At 55.6% G+C, this 27,005-nt stretch overlaps 1 protein-coding gene across 1 annotated transcript in view; it reads left to right on the forward strand.

Moving 5' to 3' along the window:
- COL23A1 (collagen type XXIII alpha 1 chain) overlaps nt 1-27,005 on the forward strand; it is a 324,150-nt gene that overhangs the window by 279,111 nt on the left and 18,034 nt on the right. Inside the window, exons 6-13 of the mRNA XM_087429264.1 lie at nt 16,343-16,369; nt 17,931-17,957; nt 19,315-19,341; nt 23,513-23,629; nt 24,411-24,446; nt 24,832-24,858; nt 25,584-25,610; nt 26,603-26,656. Of these exons, the coding sequence (XP_087285390.1) occupies nt 16,343-16,369; nt 17,931-17,957; nt 19,315-19,341; nt 23,513-23,629; nt 24,411-24,446; nt 24,832-24,858; nt 25,584-25,610; nt 26,603-26,656 (342 nt within the window). The remainder of the gene's footprint in view (nt 1-16,342; nt 16,370-17,930; nt 17,958-19,314; nt 19,342-23,512; nt 23,630-24,410; nt 24,447-24,831; nt 24,859-25,583; nt 25,611-26,602; nt 26,657-27,005) is intronic.

Genomic DNA, 27,005 nt, shown 5'->3' on the forward strand with positions numbered 1-27,005 from the left:
GCCGTCTCCTCACGGCGGAAAGCCTCGAGGGAAGGAAGGACGGGCTCGGGAAATCGTTCTAATCCACCGGCACACATGGGCAGCATTTGGAAAGGCAGGCAGCTTTGAGAAAGGGCAGTTTGGTAGATTTCAAGACCAGCCTCAGGGAGGATTTTCTTTTCTTTGTGCTAAAAACATGCCACTTCATTAGGCAGAGTAAAAGCAAGAAAAGAGTTGCACGGGAGGGTGGTGGTGGAGACTGTGCTGGCTGTGTGTTCTGGATTAATCCAGGCTATCCCCGCCCGAGTGAGACCAGCTGAAACCGGGTCCACGTGTGGCCCGATGAGGGTGGGGGGACACACGGGCATAGGAGCCACCCACGTCCGTGGGACAGGTGGTGGACTGACAAGGCCAGGTCACCTTGTCCATGGCCTCCTTGTTCAGAGGCGGTCTGTCCTTTCTGCTGCAAGGGTTCAGTAATAGCTCTCTGCCGATGACAAAGGAAGCGTGTTTATTATAAAACCTTCCCAAAATAGAGAAAAGCACAAAAAAGGAAAAACAGTCATCCATAACCCTACCACCCACAGATAAGTCCTCTCAATATTTTAGTATTCGTTCTCCCAGCATTTTTTATGTGCAAGTTTGCTTTTATTTTTATTATTCTAAAAATGGGATTACAGTGGACATACTTTCTTGTAACCTGTTTTTTTCACTTAATATAACATGAGATTTTTCCATATCATTAAGAATTCTTATAGAATGTAATAGCTACATAGTATTTTATCAGATATATTGTATTGTATATAATTTATTTAAGCAGTCTCCAAGTTATATTATCTATATGGACAATTTTTCACCCTTATAGTCAACATCCTAGGAATAAATGGAGGCTTATTTCCATGATTACCTCCTTAAAATAAATGTCTAGAAGTTGAATTGCTAGACCAAAGGGTTTGCACATGTGTGAGGCTTTTGACGTGTTTTGCCAAATTGCCTTCCACAAGGCTGTACTAATTTACATTCCCACCAACAGCATATGAAGGCTGCATGTTTCCCCAGGCCCTGGCCACCTGTGGGTATTATCAGACTTTTAAATCTATGCCAATACAATAAGTTTGAAAATATATGGGTATATGTATGTATCTTGTTTTAATTTAGGGTATATTTTCATTAGAAGTATGATTTTATTTTTTATTTTTTTGTGAGGAAGATCAGCCCTGAGCTAACATCCATGCTAATCCTCTTTTTGCTGAGGAAGACCGGCTCTGAGCTAACATCTATTGCCAATCCTCCTCCTTTTTTTCCCCCAAAGCCCCAGTAGATAGTTGTACATCATAGTTGCACATCCTTCTAGTTGCTGTATGTGCGACGCGGCCTCAGCATGGCTGGAGAAGCGGTGCGTTGGTGCGCACCCGGGATCCAATCCTGGGCCACCAGTAGCTGAGAACGTGCACTTAACCACTAAGCCACGGGGCCAGCCCAGAAGTATGATTTTAGAGATTAAACCAGTTTTGATAAATTTCTGTAATTCTAACTGCCTCCTGGTGGTGATGATTGGAATTGCAGGCACAGAGTTGAAAGAGGAAATCACCAGCGTTTGAGAGCTTTCAGATCTCAATTGATCCAGGGACAGCAGACATCATGGTGTCAGCAGCATAGGGGGAATTTTGAGCTCAGACCATTGTGAGTCCAAGTTGGGACCTGCAGAAGAGCTCTGGGCACAGCACTCTTCGTTTTGGGGTAGTAATCAGCACTGATGTTGCTAAAGTAATTTTGCCATCTTATAAACAGGAAGCTTGGCTCTGTTCAACAAAGCTGGAAGATGTCATGCCCTGTGCTGGGTACTTGGGTGGCTCAAAGAGGGATCAGACCAGTTGCTGTCTTTGGAGAGCTGTGGGGAAGGGGCCAGCACAGCCCATTTGCTATGGGATGGAGAGGGAGGAACGATTATGGGTCACTGTGATCTTCCCTGAGGTTTCTTATCATGACCCCTTCTTCCTCTCCAAACTGTGGCTTCTCGCTGACTTGAAAAGGCTTGTCTGTCGTGCAAGGCTCAATCTTGCATACACCTTGACTTTTGCACAGAAAACAAGACCCTCTCATCATCCGCTATTTACAATGTCAAAACCTTCACTTCTCCTCTTTGTTGGTATTTTGACTTCTGACTCTTACCATTGAACTTTAGTGACTTTCTGGTTTGTTTTACACCTTCAGAATGCAATTTAAACATTTCTTGAAAAATGAGTTTTTGGTAACATCTTCCAGGACTTAAGGTGTCTGTGCATTTGAACGTGTGAGGAGAGTGTTAGGCTGTGAGGCCAGAGACGTGTGGAGATGGTGAAACCCAGTGACTGCCAGGGTGCAGAAGCCTGGGGCTTGGGGGAGCGGGCCCACCTCAAAGACACCTCAGTCGTTGACTCTGTGCCAGGTGCTTTTCTGGGTCTCTGGGCCAGCAAGAGGGACAAGGCCTCTCCCTGTGGTGGGGAGGAGAGAAACAAATAAACAAGAAAGCTTCAAACTGAAATGTGCTAGAAAGAGAATACAGCAGAGATGTGAGGAGGGTGCTGACTAGGTGGATGGATAGGTGTAATTTGGATTAAGTAATCAGAAGCCTCTTGGGAAAGGTGACATTTGAGCTGAAACTTAAATGATGAAAAAGATGCAGCGATCTTGGGGGAGAAGTGTTCCTGGCAGAGGAGAAAGGAAGTGCACAGGTCATGAGGTTAGAACAAGCTCTGTATGTCCAGCGTACACTGGAGGCCAGTGTGGCTGGAGTGAGCGAGCTAACGACAGGGAAATAGTACAAGAGGAGGCCAGAGAGATCTCTGGGGCTGCGTAGGGTAGAAATTTGGGGGCCACGGTGAGAGGCCAGGAGGCCAAAGAAACTTGGCTCTGTGTTTATAGAATCCACTTGTCCCCAGAGACAGACTGCCATGCCAAGGGCTCAGAGGTTCCCCCTCCTGAGGGAACTAGAAGAAAGGACTGTCCCTTCCCATCCCCCTGAAGCCCTTCCAACGTGCCAGGGAAGCAAGTGCACGTATGGAGTGCTTGCTGGGTGTGCTCACACGTGCTCTCATCCTGGGAGATGGGTGGTGTGGCCCTACTTGACAGACGAGGCAGCTAGCTCAGAGGGCGGCAGGACTTGGCTGAGACACAAGGCCCACCCACATGACAAAGGCCAGATTGGCACCCAGGCTGTGAAGTCTGCTCCAGCACACCAGCAGCGCTGCGCTCAGGACTGTCTGCACTGGCGGGAGGGTCCTCCTCCTCGCACCAGCTGGAGAAACAGGTAGTCAGAGTGCATGCTCCGCTTCTTCTCCTTGTCCCTCCTGTCCTGCCCCAGAGCTCTCTCCCCACGCACTGCACTCCACCCGTTACCCAATTGTTAACACCCTTTCCTGCTTGCTGGAAAACCAAAACAAAAACTCAAGTCTACTTCAATCGAGAAGTCCATTTCTCCGTTCTGTCTTCTCTCCTGTTCCGCATTCGTAAGTCTGTATCATAGCCGTTATTAGAAATTAGGAAGAAAAACGTCCTCCTTGTGATGAAATGTCCGGTTCTGTTTCCCTGGCCAGGGTCCTGGGCCTGTCAAGGAGCAGCTGAATGGAGCAGGCCCCACATGGGGACCACCGCCCTGCCCCAGGCGGTCACTCACCCTTTCTGGGCCTCTGTGTCCACATTTGCCAAGTGTGAGGCGCGGCCCGGTGAAAACATCGGAATCAGATCTGTGCAGCGCTTCACAGTGAAAGCACATCCCACCCCCATATGTTAGGATTCGTGGCCATTCGTGGACTGAAAAACCGAAGCTTGCAGTGGCCACGCTGCTTTCCCAAATCTCACGGCGGTGAGCAAAGTCGCCCCAGGGCCCAGACGGTGGTTTGTCGTGCTACCACATTCACCTCTGGAATCCCCGTGATTCTCCCGCCGGCAGGTGGCACCAGTTCCAAAGGCCTGTGTTAACTGGGGCAGATCTCGAGCCCCTGTGCATCCTATCTTCCCCGTCCCTGAAGCAGCGCTGGAGGGCTCCATCTTCCGCCGTGTCGTTTGAGGGAAGGAGAGAAGGCCCGCAAGGCCTTTGGAACCACACGTCCCACTCAGCAAGTGCTCATAGGTCCCCACTGATTTGGGGTCTGAGCTGCATAAGCGATTTTCTGGGCCTGGCCATTTCTGTTGGGATTCTGACCACAGATGAAGGCCCGTCACCCACCAATCTCACCTGCTAGGTCGAGCATGAGTCTCCCATACAGAAATCTTTACAGTACAGTGGGCAGGGCTATAACACGTACAGACAGGGCTTCAGGCCCCACGGCAGAAGGAGTGGCTAACTCTGCCTGGCACCAGGAGAGGCCTTATAGAAGAGGGACATTTGAGGTGTGTCTTGAGGGATGAGTAGGAGTTTGGCAGGAGGATAAGGTGGGAAGGCTCCATGGAGCCACGGGCTCCATGAACACAACAGGACGTGCAATGTGGTCCCATGTGCCCAGGGATGGTGACTCTGAGGGCGGGCAGGGAAAGGAGGAAGGTGATGCTGAGTGAAGGGCCCCCACCCATCCAGCAGAAGAGTTTGGAGGCCATGGAAGCCCCTGAGTGCCATGGACAGATGTGTATATTGAAAAGGCCTCCCTGGCTACAGGGTAGAGACTGGAGGAAGGGGGTCCAGGTCAGAGGTGACCGCAATAATTGGCAGATGAAGCCTGAATCAAGAATGTCCCCGTGAGGATGGAGCAAAAGGCAGCAGAATCTCGGGAGCTGCAGGCCGGCTCTGACGGGTGAGGGACCAGAACCAGGACTCCTCACACTTGGCAGCGCCAGGAGCCTTCTGGCTAAATGCACGGAGCCATGGGGGGCAGGGGGCAGGAGCTGCCCACCGTCTCCAGAATCAGCAGTGGAGCACTGGCAACTCCAGCCCCAGGGACGGCATAAGCTGTGAGCTGAGATGGGTGAAAGAGACAGGGCCTCAGCCTGGGACCAATTTCGAAACGAATAACTCAGTTGGACTGTTTGGAATTAATCCCAGAGCACCACATATTCATATGCTTTCTTGCACTCTCTGAGTTCAAAAACACCTTTGATTGTAAAAATGTAATTAGTTAAATGATTCATCTGTAATATCCCAAATGCATCTGTTTTTAGATTTCAACATCCTACATCTCGTTTTCATCTGACCCCTGCAGTGCTGCTCCCCAGCTCCCCAGATTCTGGGTGGAGCAGGGACGGGATGAAATCAGATTTCCTGAGCCCCCCAACGGCCCCCAGATTGGAACCTCAGGGAGACACAGCCGGGCCCGAGGGAAAGGACCACATGCTGGCCTTTCCTCCCCAGGGTCCGTTGCAAGCCCGGGGCAGACAATTCTTGACTCAGGCCCCTTGCCTTTGTCCCATGCCTTGTCCCCAACATCCTCTCGAGTGACACATGTAGGGCAGCCAAGACAGGAGGCCTGATTTGCGGCTCCTGCCCTTGGTTCCCAGAGGCCTCACTCACCCTTTGCAGCCTTTTGCATCTTTCTGGCAGTGGCCGGGGAGCCCCCAGCCCCGGATTTCAGCTTCTGAGACACCTCCTCCCAAGTCCAGCTCTGGGAGAACACTTAGCAGGGACAGCACTGCGGGAGGCCAGCAGGTGTGGGATGTTTGTCTTGGCCGTTGCAGGTGTGCCTGTGATGACATCTTTGCAGGGTGGTGCCCTCCAGGCTGGTTGCTGGCTGAACCTCTTCTCACTTCCCCAGGCAGCAAAGCACCCTCCAGCATCCCCATCACGCTGTGTGGAAGAGTGTGCTCACAGACCTGCAGCAGGTCATTGAGGCAAACTCAGGTCTACTAGGTACATAGACTTGAGAGAAAGCAGGTATTTGGTCATGAAGCTGGTCCACCCAGCTTCTCCTGAAATCAGGATGTGGCCCCGTGTCCTGCCCGTGCAGTGGAGAGAGAGTGAGCTTTGGGGCTCCATAGACTTTGTGGCCTCAGGCACATCCCTAACCCCTCTTCAGCAGTTGGGGGAGCCAGGGAGATGTCACCACCGGAGTCCTAGCGCTGGGCACACAGGCTGCATTCAGTGACAGTTCCTGCCACTGTGATGGTCACCGACCCCAGCAAGGGGAGCCCTGGAGGCTGAAGGAGCCCCTCTTGGGCCAGTGTCCCCAGTGCCCAGCATCCTGGCCAACCTCCCAGGCTGTGGCCCAAGAGCAGGTGTCAGCAGGTGCCCAGAGCAGCATTTGACAGGTCAAGAGCGCCCTCTGGTGCTCCCAGGCCCAGGTCGGGAGCCAGTGGGAAACTGGACATTCATTCATAGAGGGATCCACTTGGCAGTTGGCTCATTCAACAAATTTTCATTGTGTTCTCACAATAGATGAGGGACTTGGTTTGGCATTTGGAATACAATAGCAAGAAATACATCCAGGGGTCCCTACCCCCTAGAAAGATGTGGTTAAGTGGGAGAGAGAATCAAAATTCATGGGAATTCCAACTTCCTCAGGCTGCTGTGAGCGCCTGTAACCCTGGCCTGGCCTGGTGGGGATCAGGTGTGCCTCCCCGAGGAAAGGGGTGTAAGCTGAGGTCAGAAGGCTAAGTGGGTGCTGACAAGTGGGGAGCTGCAGGGCAAATGTCCAGACAGAAGAGGCAGAGAGAGGGTGCACCCAAGACAGGCCAGGCTGGTAAGGGAACAGGAGAGTAGGGATGGGGGCCAACAAGCCAATGACCTTGGAGTACCCAGCCTCGCTGAGCCAGTTGCTCCTCCCAGGGGCCACAAGATGGAGGGAATTTGCAGTGGTGTCCAACCTCTGAAGGGCCGGATTTAAAAACTGTGCAGATCTATCGAACTACCCAGGAAGCAGTGAGTTCCCCATCAATGGAGGTGTGCAAGCCAGGGCTGCACAAGCACTTGTCAGGAAGGGTATCTAAGGAAAGATTGGCCCCGGTGGGTCATCTCCCATACAAAAGGGGGTCTTTGCACCAATGGGGCCTTCTTTTTAGGGCTACTCAGTCCCAAACTCAATGGGAGGGCAGCAGCCCAGCTTGAGGGCCCTGGGGTGGGAGCACTTCAAAGATTCACAGACATCCCTCAGAGCCAGGCCTGTGGTGGGCAGTGGAGCCTCGGGGACAGTCACTGTGGGGAGGGGAGGTGGCGGGAAGACAGAGCAGTGGGTAATGCCAGGTCTCAGGGGCACCTTCTGAGCCATGCTGTCCCGAGCAGGCTGCCTCCCTTTAGACCATCTCCATCATGTAGACATCTCCATCAAGCCACACTGGGACTATCACCCTTCTGCTCAGCTGCTGCTCCGTCCTGCTGGATCTCCACCCTAGCAGAGGCTGCCACCGAAATGGGTGCCCCGGCCTGTCTGCTCCTTCTAGTGCCTTCCACCAGACCAGCCCCATGTGCCTGAGCCGGAGATACCGGGCCAGAGGTGGCCCTCAGACAAACACAGCCCAACTCACTGACCCATCTTCCATCCTCCTGTGTCCAGTGGGAGTCAGCCTCATCCCCCCCAGGCACCCAGGAGCAATTTTTCCTGATGCCTGACAGGGTAATCATGTAACTGGCAAGTGGGTCATTTAAGTGGGGATTTGGGGATCAGTTCAAAGGCATAGCAGCACGTCTTCTGTCCACGATGTAGAATGTGGACATACGTGTAATTGCTTCCAGCACACGTGGGATATTCACTGAGCGTGCCCTCTCCCCAAAATAGGAGCCAGCTGGCTCCTGGCCTCACAGAATTATAGAGCTGAAAGGGACCTGGAGATTCTCTAGGCTGAGGGCTGCAAACCCAGACGCCCCTGCAGGGCTGGCAGCTCACCTCAATGGGGCAGTGGGCCAGGTGTGAGGCAGTAGGGAGGGGTGGAGCCTGTGGCCCTGGGATGGTACCCAGCTAAAGGAGCACTTGACCCAGCAGGTATTGCCAGGCATGTGGGCCCCGGGTGAGAGATCTTCCAACTTTTCAAGAAAAGTCCAAACTCTGGATGTTTATGTGAAATATCACAGTTTTTAAATGTTGCAACTAATTCTGTCAGTTTTGGTCTTTTTTAACTGCACAGACCAAACCAAACCTGGCTCCAGGCCAGCCCTGTCCAGGCCCAACTCTTCACTGTACAGACGAGGAGCGGGGGCACTGCAGCAGGGGCAGGCCAAGGAACAGGTAAGGGGCAGGGCCCTGACCTCGGCAGGCCCCAGGGACCTCGTCAGGCTAAAGCCCCTGCAGCTTACTGTGAGCTGGGATACAATAGGCAACAGCAGAGCCCACCCTACAGAGCGCCCCAGATCCCGGGAGGGGCTCCCCAGGAGGAACTGTGTGCCTCCTCCAAGGCACGAGCTGCAGCCAGGCTGGACCTGAGAAGTGAGGGTCCTTTCTTCCCTCTCCCTAGGGCAGGAGTTCGAGTCTGGAAAATTGCTGAGCGTGGACAGTCTTGCTGTGGCCCACGTGTGTGCAAACAGCCTGGCCTGAGAAATCAGAACCACATGGTGCTGACCTTCCCCGAGGGGCTGCCCACCCAGCCCCTTGCCCACTGGACAGCCCTAATGAGGGAGCCTTCACAGGAATGCACACGTCCCAGCCAGAACCCCAGGCCCCAACAACCTTGTAATTTGATGAATTGTCAACATCTGGGCTGTAATTACTGGGCCCTGGACTGATAATCCCGGTAAGCCCCCTCATCCAGGGGCCCCGTCCCAGTGCATTGTGAGTGCTCCGTTCCCCGACGGGAGCCATCAGCATTAATTACAACCAGAAAGCAAGTCAGTCACCCAGCTCCAGCCAGTCTGAGCATTTATTCCTGTCTGCATCTAAACATGGCTAGTTTATTACTTTCGTTCAGTTCAACAGACGTTCTGCTGATTGGGAGGCCTGCGCCGCAGCCGACAGGATCCCTCCGAGGCCTCATTCGATGATGAATTTTGAGAAGCTCCAGCAAAGGAGCCAGCCTGCTCCACGTCCAAAACTTATTTCCCCAAGAAACCCCCCCTCTTTTGCCACACTTGTTAATTTTTCTCAAAAGATGGCTCTGTGGAGCCCTGCTTAGGAAATACTCAACGGGATGTGGGAGGGGTGAGCAGACCCATGAAGGTAGGAGAGGTCAGCAGTGGCACAGCCCGGCGTGCCACTGCAGGCCACTCAGAAGGCCACACCAAGCTCACTCCCCAGCGCTGCCCTCCCCTGGGCCAATGCAGACCCCAATTCTGTGTCAGCCTGCCTGTAGGGGCTCGTGTCTTGGGTTGGTCTGGGAGAGGAGGAGACAAAGGAGACTGACCTGGGACGCATCTTGCACTTGTCATTTGAGAGGAGAGGGCAAGACCTCCATTTTACAGGTGAGGAAACTGAACCTCTGGGATTCTCAGGTCTTTGAGCAAGGCCTGGGGTTGAGCCGGCCCAGGGCTGAGCCAGCACTGGGGACTCTGGCCGCCTGGCCTGCTTCTCATGTGCAGCCCATGGCTTTGTCTGCTTCTCGCCCATCCGGAAACGTTCTGGAGCTCAGCTGATCTCCACAGGGAAAGAGTGATTGAAAGCAGAACCCAGGCTTGTAAACAGCTGTGGGGTTTCATGGAGGGCAGAAGGCGTTGAAAACCTCTGCTGAATACCACAGCTTTGATCATGCGGGGGTGGGGGACTGAGCCCCGCAGGCACAGTGCTATGGCCTCTGACCCTCAGGATCACCCACCCTGTAGAAGCTGAGGCCCCGAGGGGAGACTCGAGCCCAGGCAAGGCCCAAGCCCTGCCTTCGCTCCGGGGCTGCCTGAGCACTGTTGCTTCCCACTCCTCCTGTGGGAGAGTCAGGGAGAAGAGCGGGGCCAGCTGGTGGTGGGCACCCCATGGTCTGGGGCAGAGGAGGGCTGCCTTGATGGAACAGGCCCCCGCCACCAAGGGCGCGTCTCCACCCGGGCTGGGGCTCTGTTCTTCCAGACTGCCCGGCTTCCCAGAACGGCCCCGTTCTGCTCAGAACCACCTTGGGTTCGTTGGCTGGGACACTCAGCCTGGACTCTGCCCACACTTGGTCCAGCCTGACCATGGCCCCACCCCGTGTTTGTTCTTGGCTCCCTTCAGACAAGCCCCTGGCCTTCCCCGGGGTGTTTCTCCTCCTTGCAGTGCACCCCAGAGCCAGGCTCAGGCCTCCCTCCAGCCCATGGAAACACCTGGTTCATAGATGGGCCCCACAGCCTCCTACCACAGTTGCTTTGACTCAGCCAGGCCCTGAGACAAGGGATCCGGTGAGGCTGGGAATGTTGCCCTCCTGGAAACCCACAAGCAGAATGATGGCTCAGACATCTCTTGTGAGAGAGAAACTATTTCACAGGGTGTAACACAGTGTTTCTCAAACTTACTTGACTGTGGAATCCCCTTCCTCAGGCAAGCCTATTACTCTGCAGTACAGTGTTCTGTGGGACACCAGTTTGAGAAAGGCATTATGTAGAGTAACTTTGGGCAGGGCCTGTCCTCTAGGTTCACAGCCCAGGGACCAGCCTCCCCCAGGACAAGAGGAGTCAGAATCATGCCCTCCAGCCGGGCTGTTTCCTTCCTCTGCCCCACTCCCCTCTGTCTCCTCAGTGACACCCAGCAATCACTGGTCACCCAGCAGCCTCTCCAAGGGTCAGCTGTTGCCCCAGACAGAGGATTCAGGGGCCTAGGTGTCATCAGAGAGGAGCCCAGAGCCACCTCCACAGACTGAGGCCACGGCTGTGGGCAGGCTGCATCCCCAAGGCTGGCGTGCCCTCTGTTCTGTATGTAAGCACACACAGTGTTTCTGTGTTGGCCGCGGGATGCTGCTTGGCATCAGGTCCCACCACGCACGGCTCCCTTCCTGGGTTCCCCGGGAATTGGAGGTGACTTTCCCTTAGCCCCGCGGTGGGTGTTTCCAAGAACACTCATACTGCACCCTCTGCCTTTATCTGGAAACTACAGATTTCATTCACTTTTTTACAACTCCAAGTCCTGGGATCTGAGAGCTCTGTGATTCCAAATATAGACAGGGCCCTAGGTGGGAAGCTTGGTTTTCTGCCACTTATGGGGCTTCTCATACACCAGAAAGAGGCCTCGGGGACCAAGGCTGCACCATCAATAACCCCGTCAATGTACCAGGGACAGTCTTGGAGTTGGCAGAGGACAGCATCCGCCTGGGAGACAGGAGGCCCACGGTCACTCTCAGGACGGGTCCGGCCGAGGTCCGGCCATCAGAACTCTTCCAGAGACTCTGGTGGGACTGAGATTCCCCCTGTGGTGTTGAAGCCAAGGGCACATCCTGGGATCCCTTCTGCAGCGGACACTTCTAGAAAAGCAGGACAGCAACGGCTCTGCATGCTTCACATCGACCCAGCAGACGCCCCAGAGCTGGGCCTGGGGACCCAGCGATGCACCAGAGGCAGCCCCAGCCCTGGAAGAGGCCAGACCAGAACACACACTCAGTGCCTAGGCCTGGGATGGGGGCTTTGGGCTCCAGAGCAGGACGTCATCCTTCAGGAGTGAGGCTCCCCAGAGGGGCTCAAGTAGGAGGGCAGAGTAGTTATATTTGCCTTCTAGAAAGTTCTCCAGGGCACTGTGTGGGACAGACTACAGGTCTTAGTCCAGGGAAGAGCCATGGGGATGATGCCCGGGGTCTCACGTGAGTGTTGGGCTGCCCAGAGTGAGGAGGGCAGGGCCAGGAGCCAGTCTCCTGCAACCTGAGGCAGATGGACCCACAGGTGTATACTGTTCAGCCCATCCAGGGCTTTAAAAGTAAGAAAGGCAGGGGCTCTGTGTTTGAGCTTCTGTAGGCAGGGACTGCTTCCTGAAGGACCACACAGAAGCTGGTGCCAGCACTGCCCCGGGAGGGGTGCCGGGGAGGTGGGGGGGGAGGCTCACGTTGTCCTGTCCCTTCTCCTGTTTACACCTTTCACTCAGTGCACAGAGACCCTTCCAGCAGAACCTGCACACACAGGTCAGCAAGGCGGGAAGGCCCCTCTCCCTGTTCTAGATGCCGAGGCCCAGGGTCACGAGGTGGCACATGGGAAAGCCAGGATTTGATCCCAAGTGTGTCTGGATCCAGAGCCTGCCCCCTCCAATGGCTCCACGTGCCTCCTGGAGCTCAGCCACAGGACGTTCCTCTAGAATAATAGGGACACGGCTCTGTGGCAGACAGGCTGGGTGGATGCTGCTTCTCTCTGGGGAAGCTCCCAGAAGAGGGGCCATTTAAGCTGGGCCTTGAAGAATGACTGGGAGTTCTCCAGGTGGAGGAAGGACACTGTGCAGTGGATGGAGATGAGAAAGCACAGCTTGGGTCCAGGAAACAGCATGATGGATGACAGTGCATGGGGCCTCAGGGGCCCCAGATATACCCGTGAGAACACTAGAACAGCTCTTTCCCGCTCCCTAGGGTTGTCAGGAGCCCCCAGGTGCTGCAGAGTTTAAGAGAAAACTGGAGTGAAGCCAGGGCAGGAACAGCCGTGCTGGGGAGACCAGGTGATGAGGGTGCTGGGGCTCAGAGGGGTTGACTGGCTTTCCCAGGGTCACACAGCAAGTGTGTCTGTCTGATCCAGTGCTCTCTCTGGCAGAGGGTCAGAGTGAAAGAGAGTCCAGAGAGCCCTGCCAGGGGAGGGTCTGCTCAGTGGGAGAGACAGACGGGCCAGGAATCCCCGTACTGTGAGGCTCCACCTCAGGTCCCCCAGGATGGCCATCTGTCACCCCTGTTGCCCGTACTGCAGGAGAGGGAACACTGCATGAAGAGTAGGGCCTGTTTCAGCCCATGGACGGTCCCACTGGCTCGGCTTCCTCATCTACGGGGGTGCCCCGGCACCTTCCTCCTGGGGCTGCAGTGCGGGCAGACGCCTTGAGGGTCTGGCAGCGCTCAGTGGAGTCCAAAGTGATGAACACGTGCGGACGTGCCCCGGAGAGTCTCCCCATCTGTGGTCCTAAGGGGCAGGATGCCCGCTTCCCTGGGACCTGGCCCTGCTCTGTGTCCCAGCCTTTATTGGGGGTCGCCTTCACTTCACGTGGTCCAGGCCCTGAGGCTGGTACTTGTCCCCAGCTGCTGCCAGTGACTTAGCTGTGAGGCGCACTGTGTCCTCCCTTTCAACATAAGAAGAAGAGAGAGCTTTGTTTAGTTCTAAGCTGCACCATAGACTCTTTGGCATTTTGGTCTGCATCATGGTGTCTTTTAGTCCGTGCAGATTAACAGAGGGGTGAAGCTTGCGCTGCATTTGGGCTCAGTTCAGCGGGACACACGGGTGCGCACAGGCCCTGGGTGCAGAGTCTTCAGTGGCAGCCATGCCGGACGAGGTGGCTGGGGGCCCGTCGATAGGCGAGGTCCGGTGGGCAGTGGGGTGGAGCAGGGAAGATTTGAACAGAGGCAGACTAGAGGGGAGAGAATGGCCAGAAGCCAGGCAAGGCCGCTGTGCGGGCTTGCGTGCAGAAAGGAGGTGGAAATGACCACCGTCCTGGGCTCCAGCCCAGCCTGGTACCGGCTGCCCGGCCGTGGGCCAGGTCTGCCCTCGCTGGGCCTCAGTTCCCTCCTCTGTCGGACAAGGATGGTAACACCTGCCTTACACGGTTGCTGTGGTGGTTCAGACTGAGTGGGGGCCACGAAGAGCTCCCAGAAGAGACCGAGGATGGGACTGGGCCCCGCGTGTGTTATTGCAGCTGAGAGGGCTGGGCCTGGGTGAAGGGTCCCGGGTAGAGATGCAGAGGGGGGAGTGGTCCTGAGGAGGCCTTGCAAGGCCGGAGCATGGGCATGAAGAAGGAGCAGGACCCAATTGTAGTGGACTGCTGAAGGGAGGAGGCCTCGGGCATGTGGATCCAGGGGTCAGGACAGCCAGGAGCCCACAAGAGGAGATGGGCCAGCTAGGGCAGTTCCTGGTGAGCCTCAGGTGACAGGGACGGGACTGCGCCTGTGACTGAGGCTGAGGCCCTGACCAGGAGCCTCCAGGGCCTGGACCCTAAGACTTTGGAATGGCCCCGCTCCTCATCTCCTGGGACCCCAGCTGCCCCCAGGCCATCACCCTAGTTTTCAGACCCTCAGCAGACCCTGGGGCTGGTGGCCAGAAGCACTTAAGAGATCAATTTTCAGGATTTTCCTGGTTTCCTGCCCGGAGCGAGGCCCTGGTGCGAGCGCACAGTGGAGTGGCCACTCTCTCAGCCTCTGGGGAGTTGGCACGTTGGCTCTATCCGCTCAGGGCAGCCTGGAGGTTGAGCCAGGAAACCGGCGGTTTACTGCTGGACCCGACAGGCGGGGTCACCAATTCCCCGACTGTGTCCAGGCCCAAGGAAGGAGAGACCAGCTTCCCGGAGCCAGAGATTTTCTCGGAGGATGAGTGGCTCTCACCAGGTGGAGGAGGCAGGGAAGGGCATTGCAAGCAGTGGGAACTGCCCAAGCAAAGGCATGAAGATGGGAAAGAAGCAGAGAGTGCCGGGGGCAGGAACAGGGACACAGGACGACTGAAAGGCAAAGGCTGGCCCTGGCCACAGAGGACGCTGGGCCAGGGAGTGCTGCCTCAGCTGTGGAACCACGGGAGTGACAGGGACAAACCCGTGTGAGGCTGTGAGAGACCGGAGATCGGGTGTCGATGCCGAGACTGGAGCTGCCCCTCTGCTCGAGGGCCCCTGCACACTCCCTCCTCCTGCCTTTGCTGGGCTGTTCTCTCTGCCCACGGTGTCCTCGCCCCACACACGCTGGCTCTGTCCAAATCCCCAGATGCTACTTTCTCAAGGTGGTGCTCCCTGATCGTTTCCAGTCCCCCCAAAGCCAGATGTGCTCTCTCCCCGCTCAGACCCACCCCTCAGTGCCCACGTTGGCGTTGTGTGATACATATTTGCACACAGCTCATCTTTGCTGCCGCCTTTCCTTGGTTTGACTCAGCACACATTTACTGGCACGTGCTCCACGCCAGGCCTCATCAGAGACTGGAGCACAGGGGTCAGACCCTTCTCCTGGATCCACTGGAAGACTTGTGTAGACCACATCTTAACAATACATTGTGTCATGTGCAACAGCTAGAATATGTGCTGGGCACAAGGCCAAGTGGCCTAACTCTGGGAAGTGGAGAGGCCTGGAGGGCTTCATGGAAGAGGAGGTAACTGAGCTGGAGATGCACAAAGGCAGGAAGAATGTGCCAGGCAGACAGGCAGTGCATGCAAAGGCTCAGGAGAGTGGAGCTGCCTAGAACATTTGCTGGGGTCAAGGGTGAAGGGTGAAGCATGGGTGTGTGGGGATGAGGGGACAGTGACAGGGAGGAGGACAGCGGTTGGCAGAGACCGGATGGTCTCAGTCTGCGGCACCCCAGTGGGCTTCCTCTACACTCCCACGCAGAGGTGGAGCTCAGCGAGGCTTTGTTGAGTGGGTGGGTGGGTGCACAGGTGAGGGGGCCTGGTGGGGGCTGCTGTGCAGTGGTCACTAGCCCTCTGCATACACCACAGAGCCCCAGGTCCCCCAATGCCCCAGCTCACAGGACCCACCCTTGTGTTGCTTGCCTTCTCTAAGCCTTGACCTTTGCCTGCAAAGGCCACAGCAGTGCAGGACTCTTCAGTTACGTCCAGTTATGTCCCTTCCCGCTGCTCTAACAAAGCACCAGAGTCTGGGTGGCTCATAGACAAGAGAAGTCTATTTCTCACAGTTCAGAGGCTGCGAGTCCAAGACCAGGACACCGGTGTGGTCGCGTTCTGGGGAGAGCCCTCTCCCGGCTTGTGGGCTGCTGACTTCTCGCTGTGTCCTCACATGGTGGGGAAGAACTAGAGAGCTCTCTAGGGTCTTTTATAAGGGCACTAATCCCACTCATGGGGGCTCCACCCTCATGACCTAATCACTCCCAAAGGCCTCCCTGCTAATACCATCATTTTGGGGGTTAGGTTTCAACATGTGAATCTGGGGCGACACAGTCAGTAATAACAAGTTACAACTGACAAAGGCAGTTCAAGCTGGCTTAAGAGCAAACAAAAGTACTGGCTGGCAGCTGGAAGTCCACAGGGTATTTTCAGCTTCAGGCCCTTCACCCACTTTCTCTGTCTCTCAGCTCTGCCTTCCTCTCTGTTGGCTCTTTCTCAAGCCCCATGGTGCCCCAGGAGCTCCAGGCTTAGTCCCATCAGGAGAAAAGAGCCCGCTTTCCCCGAAAGCGCTACCATTCAAAGTGCCAGGCGTGACGCTCAGCCCCAAACCAGTTACCCTGCTGAGGGAATGCAGTCACACACCCAAGCCCCATGGGGTGGATGGGGGTGGTTTTGGAGAAGAAGTGGGGCTCTGCTGTCAGAGGAAGGGATTCTGGGCAACGTCCCCACCCAGAGGCCGTGTGAATATACCCGGAGCCTGGGCTCAGGACAGGCTCTGGTCTCCTGTCACTCGATAGTGCCTCTGGGTCGTAAAACATCGAGGAATGCCTTTCCCATGTGTAACCTCTGCTCTCTCTCTCTCTCTTGTCTTCCAGGGGCCACTGGGTCTGGATGGCAAGCCTGTAAGTGATGACAGGGCTGTTCTAGGTGGTCCTGGGATGGGGCTGCCCCAAGGTATGGGAGTGACCGTAGGGCACCAAAGGGAAGGGCCATTGAGAACCTGGCTCAGGGCAGAGAGAAGCCATTTGGGTATCAAACTTGAGTTCAAATCCAGCTCCAACACCTGCTGACTGTGCGACCTTGGGGAGGCTTCTTCACCTCCCGAGCCTGAGGCTCCTCTCTGTCAAACAGGCACATTAATCCTCCCCACAGGGATTCTGGGGATGTGGAGAACTGTCGATAGCCCCATCCTTGGCATCTAGTCAGTCTTCAAAACACACAAGTCCCTCCCAGCAGGCCCCAGGCATGGAGCATCTCCCCATACAGTCTCAAGACTTAGATGGTGGTCATCAGGCTGAGGGGTTCTCAACAGCTGAGCCAGGAGCCTGTGGTCCACAGGCATCCTCAGCAGAATGAATAAGATCACAGACAGACAGCATAATAAAATAAATAATTGGATGTGGGTGGGTGGGTGGGTGGGTGGATGGATGGATGGAAGGAAGGAAGGACAGATGGGTGGATGGACGGACGGATGGATGGATGATGGATAGATGGGTGGAAAGAAAGAAGGACGGATGAATGGATTGATGAACAGATGGACGGATGGGTGAATAGATGAATAGATGGATGGATGGATGGATGGATGGATGGATGGATGGATGGGTGGAAGAAAAGTCAAATGAAGTAATGAATCAATGATTGTACAGACAGTTGGATACGTGGAAGAGTAGGTGAGTTAGTGGGTGGGTAAATGCACGATAGTTGAACAGACAAGTGAGTGAAGAAATGAATGACCTAACAAATGATTGAAGAGTTGACTGGTGCATTATTGAAGGATGGAGGAAAGAACTGACTGCCTGGATGGACAAGTTGAATGAATGAACAAGTGAATCCATTACTGGCTGAAGGGAGAATGGATGGTTTGGGGAGGGATGAAGGCAGTGAGCAGGTCAGTCCCTGACCAAGAATATCGGCCACAAGCTGGCCCGCCACAGCCTGGCCCCCACCTTGGGGACTCTGAGCCCCACAGTCAGTGCCCTCTGGCCTGACCTTCTTCCCTAGAAGGCCCGGTAAGGTGGCAGGATTGAAAAAGACACGTTTCCCTGCAGCCAGAGAGTGATGGCAGCCACCACCCCCACATTCACGCACGCCTGACTCTGAGAGCAGTGGCCTCCTCACCAACACCTGGCCACAGCAGGTGCTGAGCAGGGAGGGCTCTGCTCTCTGGGGGGCGTGGCTAGCACATATGGCCCTGTCCCTGCTGAGAGGATGCCAGGGCCCTCACTGGTGACCCCCGAGTCCCCCATCTCCCTCATGTTAGGACTGAGGTGTGGAGACTCCTTGGGGCCAGCACAGGCAACCCTTATTAAGAGCTGACAGGCTTGTGTGTTTTACCACTTGACCACCCATAGCTCTGCTCGGCATCACCAGCCATTCTGTCCTCAAAGCCTTAGGGAAGCAGGAAGCAGGGCTAGCCTTGTCCTTCTCACTCACACCTGTTCTTTCTCCACCTTCCTTCTCCAGGGACTTCCAGGCCCCAAGGGAGAAAAGGTAAGTGATGCTAGAGGCTGTCCAGATGCAGTAGGCTGATGAAGGATGCCAGAAACCTGCCGCCAAACCCCAGTTCCAGAGCGTGACCTTGGGCATGTCATACCCCTCCTAGAGCCTCAGTTTCCCCATCTGTAAAGTGCGGCTAGTAGTTCCTACCTCCTAAAATGGTTACGAGGCTTACATTTGACAATTTAAAGTACACGGAGGGTTAAATCTGAGTTCTCCTGGCACCGGAGCATGACAAAACTCAAAGCCCAGTCTGCTCAGAATGACAAGTTTCCACAGTAACTAACCATGAAATGGGGGAGCCAGGAGAGCCTGGGGCATTGAACAATGACTGTTGATGGCATTCTTTGTGGGAAGGATGCCCCCCCAGGAAAACAGGTGACAGAGAGCTGCTCCTGGAATCTTTGCAACCCTTTGTGAGAAGGGCTTCCCTGGTGTTTGGCACTAAATGTCACAGCCACACCCCTGGAGGGCTGGGACCTCCAGGTGCCTCAGAAGGGAGCAGGGGAGGGACCAGAGCAGACCTGGGTGTGGTGGGATGTGGGCGCTTCCAGGGTAGGGCTGGGTGTAGCTGGGCCACGTCCACTCCTGACACCTGCTGTGGTGTGGCCCACTTAAGGAAGGGCGGCCACAGTTCCAGTCCACCATCAGGGCTGAGCAAGGCACGAGATCTGGTGTTCAGAGCCTCAAGGTTGCATTCTGGCTCCACCACCAACTGTGTGGCCTTCCACAAATTGCCTGGCTCTTTGGGCCTCAGCTTCTCCATCTGTAAATTAAAACCAACCTCACAGAGCCATGCGGAAGACACACGAGGTCACAGTCTGCATCCTTTGTAGATAATGAGACACTCGTGCACTTGGCAGGTGCACTGATTACCTTCCTGATGGTTCTGGCTGATGCCACTGAGTCGTAGAAATGATTAAGGCAGGGGCTTTGAAACCAGAGAGAAATTGGTGTCTTGGCATCCATCGTTGCGTAATGCACTGCCCCAAAACTTGGTGACTTAAAACAATCAATTATTGTCCCTCATTGTTCCAAGGTTCAGGGATTCCGAGAAGACACAGTGGGAGCAGCTCGTCTCTGCTCCACCATGTCTGGGGGCTGGCAATAGATAACAGACCACCTGGTTCCAAGCCCTGGATCTGCTAGCTGTCTGACTTTGGGCAGGTTACTTAGCCTCTCTGTGCCTCAGTTTCCTCACTGGAAATGGAGATAAAAATAGAGCCTGCATGTTATATTTGTTAGAAGGAAGTGAGACCATGTTTGTGAAGCACTGAGCACAGAGTAAATGCTCAATACATGTGAAGAGGTAGTAAAAGTTGTGGTGATGTATCTGCCTATTTTTTCCTAGGGTGCACCAGGAGACTTTGGCCCCCGGGTAAGAAGTGAGCAAGACCCCCTCACCCACGCCACAGGGCTTGTTTTATGTTATAGTGAGCATATCTAGTGTTTCTGCTGGGTCCCTACAGCTTATCACAGAAAGAGGTGGGTGAGCAGCTGTCCCGCTGCATGTTTTCACTTAAAAGGCTGCAGGGTGGAAGCCCCTGCACAGACGGGGAGTCTCTGGCAGATGTCCCTGGGATGTTTTTCACCGTGGATGGGCAGACAGTGGGGCTAGCACTGGTCCCAGATCAGAGACTGACCTTCTCGAGGGCAGGTGGCTCCCCACGAAGAGGGAAGGCTGTGGGGTCAGTGGCCCTGAGCTCAGACTCAGCTCTGCCACTTGCCTGCCAAGTGACCTAAGCAAATTACTTTCCCCTCTGAGACTCAGTTTCTCCCACTGTGAGTGGGGGCGACAGCCCCTACCCCAGGCCGCTGTGGTGAAGGCTCATTGCAATCATAAAAGTGGGTACCCAGCACCCAGTGTGGGGCCAGTAGATCAGAGTGTCTGCCCAGCCCACCCCTGGCCCTCAGTGCCTCCTGGGCCCAGGGACTCAGAAGTGCCTTGTGCCCAACCTGGGGTCTCTTCAACGGAGGCTGAAGCAGAGTGGAGACCCCAGCTGGGGTGGGCCTCACAAAGCGGGTCCCAGCCCGAGGGTCACTTAAGCGACCCTAGACACGTGGCCTTGCCATTTCCTCCACAGCCCAGGCAGGAAGTAGTGGAGGCCTGACCACGGAGGCTGAGAGGTGGGCATCAGCTGCCCAAAGAAGGCAAGAGAGTGGTGTGCTCCTGGTTGTTTGTAAGAAGGTCGTGAGGTAGAAATTGCAGCCAGTGGGCCCATCACATAGGGCGAGCTTCTGCAAACGCTGGAGGCGGGAATGGAGCGGAGAGTGAGAGAGGGGAGGGCACTACATATGGGGAGTGTAAAGGGAAGGGGGCTGCAGCACGGAGAGTGTGGCCTGGGTCCCGGTCCTGCTCTGCAGCCTCGTGGCTCTGAGCCCCGTCTGTGAAGGGAGGCCAGCTGGGCCCACATCACAGGGCGGGCAGGAATGTGAGCAGGGAGCCAGGAAGGGGGCTGGCCAGGCTGGGTACCCCCAAGACAGAGCTGATCTGTGCTGGGCCTTTGATGGGAGGGTGATGGCAGGGCCGCACAAAGCTGGTGAGATTCCCTGAAGTCAAAGAAAGGGCGCCTGTGTTGAGTTTGGTACCTGCTGAGAAAAATCCTTTTGCGTGCTTTCTGGTGAGTATGGAAGCTGATCCTCCAAACAGAGAGGCCTGCTCCTCAACAGACTAGAACTCCCCCAGCCCAGGTGTCATAGAAGAACAGATCCCTTCCCAAGCGCCTCCCCTCTTCATGGATAAACTCCCTCTGGTCCCCATGTTCCAGCCACCTGTGAAACATCCTCCACCTCTGAAAGTTCAGTGGCTTAAAACAACAATGGGTCACTATCTCTCATGACCCCTTGGGTTGGCTGGGGTCTCTCCTGTTGCAGCAGAGGCGGCTGGGCGTGGAGTCTAAGGTGATGTCATCCTCACATGGCCACAGTTGATGGGCTGTTGGCTGGGAGCTCAGCTGGGGGGCACGCACATGCAGATCTCCCTGTGGCTCAGGCTTCTCCCCACATGGCAGTGGGGGTCCTAAAGGGGCATCCCAAGAGTCACACTCCAACAGGCAGGACGGGGGAACCGCCAGGCCAGTTAAGAGCTACACCCAGGATGGACACAGCATCACTTCCATGCATTCTATTGATCACATCAGTCACAGGGCCCACCCAGAGTCAGGGGGTGGAGAAATAGACCCCAGCTCTTGACGGGGAATGTCAAGGTCATGTTGCAGAGGAGCCTGTGGGATGGGAGCGAGCGTAGCAGCCCTCTTTGGAGAACACAGTCTGCCACTCCCAATTACCACGCTGCCTTTCTCTGGGCTGCTTTAAGTGGCTTTGCCTCCAGAAGTGACCTGTGGTTTTCTAAATCACCCTCCTGCCTTTCTGACCACAAATCCTGTTTCCTGACTAGATGGTTTTCCCACGGCTCAATCCGGGCTTTATAAGTAGAGACCATCACAGGTACAACCGCCACGTCCTCAAGGTAGCTGGCCAAGTAGCGTGTCTGGGCCTGCTGGTTTGCGAGCCTCCCTCAGCCCACCCCTGCATGTCCTGGGCTAGACCTCAGCCGTCAGATCCCTGCGCTGGCTGGCCTCAGTTCCCGAGTAACTCGGGAAGAATCTAAACACCTCTCCTAGGACCTGCTCAACTGTCTAACCCATTTTCTGCCTTAATAAGTAGAGTTCAGGCCAGTGGTTCCCAGCCTGGAGCCCTGAGCTATGAAAGGAACAGCGGAGGGTGGAGTGTCTTCAGATAATTCTGAATACGGTGTAAAATGAAGCAGGAATTACCCACCACCATCACCACCCACAGCAGGGTGGCCTAACCAAACTGTCTATACCTGGAGGTCTGTACCATCAGTCAGGACCCTGGCTGTGTCAGAATCATGAGAAGATCTGTGTGATAGACACTGAGAGCTGAGTTAATTTTTTAATTGGGAAAACTAGGGAACTGTGTCTTAGTGCCGTTGGCTCGAGAGGTGAGCTCATTCATATCATACAGTCTGTGGATGAAAACTGTCTAAAGGAGACCACCTGCCTCAGTGGCCAGAGGAGGCGCTGCCTCTCCTCGCTCTGTGACCCTGGATAAGTGATTACCCTCTCTGACCTCAGCCACTCCATCTGTAAAATGGGACAACAGCAGTGCCCTGGCCAGAGGGTCACAGAGTTGGGCGAGACAACCTCCAGGAAGTCCTCGCTCACCAGCACTGGGCACACAGCAGGGCCCCCTCCACAAGAGGCACCTACCTTTCTTGGCTACAGGAATGTTGGGAGCTGCTGGCCCCGTGAGCCGGCCGTGCCCTATTACTGTGCCCTATGCCAGGTGGATGGATACCACTGGAGCAGCAGGAAGTGCTGGTGGCACTGTGGTCTTCCCTTCTTGCAGGTGGGGCCACCAGGTGAGGGCTCTGGCTGCCTGGGGTCTGACCCGGTACTAACATTGGGTCCAAAAGTTGGGGATTTGGTGCTGCATGAGAGACTGTGTGGCTCTTTGTCAGCCTTTATTTTTAACTTTTTATTTTGAGATAATTGTAGATTCACGTGCAGTTGTCATAAATAATACCCCAGGTACCCTTCGTCCAGTTCCCCAGTGGTGACAGCTTGCATCACTGTCGTACAATCTCACAACCAGGAAATTGATACGATCCACCAGCCTTATTCAGATTTCACCCGTTTTCCACATTTGTGTGTCTGTCTAGTTCTCTGCAGTGTTATCACCCTCGTGGATTCGTGTGACCACCACACAGAGATCCCTCCTGCTGCCTTTTATAGTCACCTCCCTCCCACCCCCATCCCTAACCCTTGACAACACTAATCTGTGCTCCCTCTCTGTAATTTTGCCATTTCAAGAATGCATGTAGATCAGTCGTAGAGTATGTACCTTTTGAGACTGGGTTTTTTCACTCAGCACGATTCCCTCGAGATGCCCCCAGGTTGCTGCATGTGTCCCACTTTGCTCCTTCTGTTTACTGCTGAGCAGTGTTCCGTGACAGGGCCGTACCCCGACTGGTTAACTGTCCACCTGCTGGAGGACGTCTGGGTTGCTCACAGTTGGGGCTGTTATGAATAGAGCTGCTGTGAGCATTCTTGTACAGGTTTTGTGTGAACATTGTTTTCATTTCTCTGGGGCAAATGCCAAGAGCGCACCTCCACCACTTTTAATGAGGTGGGGTTGACCAACCAGGAAGGTCTCTCAGGAGGCCTGCGGTCCCCTCTCCAGGAGGAAGGGGGCTGGTGGACACTCATGCTTCGTCCCACACCCAGCATGTTTCCTCTCTCGCCTAAACACCATAGCCGGGCTTTAGGCACCGAGAGCTGGGGAGATGGCACATTCTTTGGAGTGTAAAAGGTCCTGTTGGCCTCTTATGCCGAGTTATAGGGACCCATCCCTTCATGTGGCCACCAAGAAGTGGCAAGAAGCCCAATAACAAAGCCCTTTCCTCTGAGCCTGCTGAGGGCTGGGAAGGGCAAGGCATCGGCCTGCCCATCTGAGGAGGCCGTTCTCTGGAGGCCATGACCCCTCCCTCTCACCCTCAGAGTCATGCCAGGCCCCATCTCTTTCAGGGAGACCAAGGGCAAGATGGAGCTGCTGGGCCTCCAGGGCCCCCTGGACCCCCTGGGGCCCGGGGCCCTCCTGGCGACACTGGGAAAGATGGCCCCAGGGGAGCACCAGGCCCAGTGGTAAGAGAGGGCATGGAGTTGGACTACCCAGGACCTGGTCCTGTACCTACCAGAACCCCAAATCCTGATCCCAGAACCAACCCCAACTCAGCCCTGTCCCCAGTCAAAACCCAGACCCAACTCTTAACCCAATCAAACCTTAAATCCACACTAACTGGGTCCCTAAACCCAGTTAAGACCTTGACCCCAAACTCATTCCCAAATCCTGATCCACACCCCCAATTCAGACTATTATCCAGACCCTAACTCTCACCCCTACGGACTCTGACCCTGCCTCCAAACCCAAGTGCCACCCCTCACTCTAACCCCAAATAGACCCATAGACCCTAACCCTGACCTTGGTTGCAGTCTCAGTCCTAATCCTGACCCCAACCCTGACCTGAGACCCATATGTGGGTACTTTCTCTGCAGATCTCTACCAACCCCTGTTCCCCGCTCTCTCTCCCTCTAATACTAACTAGTTAGGGTCAGTTGTCCTCTCATAGTGCTAACCCAAACCCTGGAGGCCACACCTCATTGTACTACTCCTCTCCTAATCCAGGGACTCCATCTGTCCTTCCCCTCCAATGTGGGGCCAGCACCTACTCGACTGGCTCATTTATTCCCTGTCATGTTGGGCACATAACTCCCTAAGCCTTAACTTTCTCATCTGTGAAGTGGATGGGGGTTTGGTGAGGATGAAATGAGGGAGTGAACTTGGGGCCCCAGCCCAGGAGATGTGGGCTCAGTGAACCATGGAGTCCCTGTATCCCCTCATTGCCCTCCTCTTTTGCCTCCTCAGGGTCCCAAAGGAGCGGCTGGGCAAGACGGTGAGACGGTCAGTATCCCGGCATTTCAGAGACCTGGGTTGGCAGCACCATGGTTGCAGGCCTGGAAGCCCCTTTCCCACACACACCCACACCAGGCTCATGCCTGCAGCTGTAGGTGTGCGCACACCCCCAACCAGCGGTGAGGAGCAGACAGGCCAGGCCCCCAGCCCCGCCTCCCTGGGGGGGAGCCTGCAGTCCACTGCACTGCTTGAGATCTGATGCAGATGCAGAAGGTGTCCAAGACGCAAGGAGTTGGGCCTAGAACAGGCAGCGCAGCCCAGTTTCTGCTCTCTGGGACTCAGTGTCACCCTTCAGAAAATGAGGATGACAAGGAAGACAGCCCAGGAGCAGCCTCCAGAGTCACGTTTAACACCTTCTCTTCTCTTGTTCCAGGGCCCAAAGGGACCCCCGGGGCCCCAGGTGAGTGCTCCTCACTCCCATTGCCCTGTCCATGGACTGGGGGCATGGGCTCCCTCACCCCTACCACCTCTCTCCGCCCGCCCCCATTGAAGCCCAGGAGGCCAAGTTAGGAGACTCAGTTCCATGACCTCGAGCAAGTTACTTTGTCTCTCTGGGCCTCAGTTCACTCATCTGTTAAATGGGGGCATGTTAAACCTTTCCTGCCCTCTCTTCGCACTGGGTTGTTAGGATCCAATAATAAAACACTCTAACTTTTAAAGCCCTCTCCAGATGTCAGCTCTCTCTTTCCTTCCCTCCTTGAGCAGCACCTGCTGGGGTGGGGAGGAAGGCTGTGGTCATCCCTAAAGGAGCCAGAGCCTGGGACTGAGCAGGAGGAAAGGGTGGGAAAGGAGCTCCATTTCATGGGCACCTGCCGCCAGCCAGGGGCTTTCAATGCGTTCTCTCTGATCTCGCAGCCACCCTCTGAGGCTGGGGGTGGCACAGCCCCACTTCCAGGCACAGTGACTTGCCCAGGGTCGTTCTGCTTGGGAGGGACCCAGTCAGGAGTGGAGTCCAAGACTGTTGCCCCACCACCCACGTGTGCCTCTCAGGGGCTCAGGGGCTCGGGGCTGCACCCAGCGTGGGTCATCAGGGCCGCTTCTACCAGAGGAGCAGGTGACCTGGTGTCCGGGCCATGCTCGGATGGCTCTGACCTCTCTCTTGTTCCCCCACTGTCTCCCCCTCAGGGTGAGCCGGGCGTTCCTGGAAAGAAGGTGAGGGGAGCCCGTGGAGGAGCTTTTGGCGGTGGTGTGGGAAGAGGCTGGAGAGAAGAGAAGGGCTGGGGCAGGCACCCTGCTCCTCAGCAGACCCGAGTCCTCACTGTGGAGGGCTGCTCCATCCTCAGTCTCTGAAGCCAGGATCTCGTTCATTCATTCACTCACTCATTCGCTCATTCTTTCCCTTCCTCAAACACATCGAATTTATTCTCACCTCAGGGCCCAGGACAGTGGTTCTCAAAGTGTGGGCCTGGGACCAGCACTATTGGCATCATTGGGGCTTTTTAGAATTGCACGTCCTGGAGCCCACCCCAGACCCACCAATCAGAGGCGCAGGGGGTGGGCTGTGCTCTGTTCAAGCAGCCCCCTGGGTGACACTGATGTGCACTCAAGTTTGGGAACCACTGACCCAGTGGTCTTCCCCCACCTCTTCCCGTGGCCCGGCCTCCTCCTCCTGCAGGTCTCAGCAAAGCTGTCCTCTGGTCTGGAAGACCGTCCCCAGCCACCTACTGAAGCACACCTCCCCCAGTCCCTCTCTATCCCGCCGTCCTCTTATATTGTCTTCCCAGCACTTCTATTCCCGGCATGCTGCTATGTATTTATCTGGATATTTCTTTGCCCTCGGCCTCCTCTGATCCATTGAGCAGGGACCTCATCTGCCTGGCCGGCCAGGGTGCTCCCAAGATACCTGCTGACTGAAGGAATGAATCCCCTCTCCTTCACCTGCCCATCCATTCCTTCTGCACACACCTGCTGTGGCGTGTTCTGAGCTGGCCCTGGGCTGGTGGGGGAGGGAAACAGGTGGATCTGACCCCATTCCTGCCCTAGCGGGCCGAGGAAGGGAGAAAGGAGCTGCCTTGACCCAGTGTGACCAGTGCTGGTGCCAGGAGTGGACTGGTGTGCTGGGGAGTGCAGAGTCGGGGTGGCCAATAGACGGCCAGAGGGCTGGGCCGGGTCTGAGGCTGCAGCCTCTGCTGTTCTCTCCTCAGGGGGATGACGGGACACCAAGCCAACCAGGGCTCCCTGGACCCCCAGGGCCCAAGGTAGGCGCATGTCCCTCCCCCGGAGCTCCCCTTGCCTCCCACCACCCACGGTTCCTATCTGCCTAGTAAAGCCCCTACTCGGCCCTTTCACATCATGTCAGCATGGGCTGGCGCCCAGGCAGGCCAGAGGGAGGCAGCAGGAAAGCCCTGGGCCCCACTCACCAACAGGCCTGGCATCTCATCCAGGCCATTTGCCTCCCCTCACACTCTCAAGTCCTCCTAGTTCCCATCTTAGGCAAGCCAGGAACTGGGTGTCGTCCTTGTTTCCCCAACCCCTTGAGACAGCCACCAAATCCTGGCCAGCCTGCCTCTAAAATGGCTCTTGAGCCCCTGAGCTGCCCCAACTATG

This window comes from Ceratotherium simum, chromosome 4 (genome assembly GCF_057802395.1).
Source record: "Ceratotherium simum simum isolate JZ-2026a chromosome 4, ASM5780239v1, whole genome shotgun sequence".
NCBI lineage: Eukaryota > Metazoa > Chordata > Mammalia > Perissodactyla > Rhinocerotidae > Ceratotherium > Ceratotherium simum.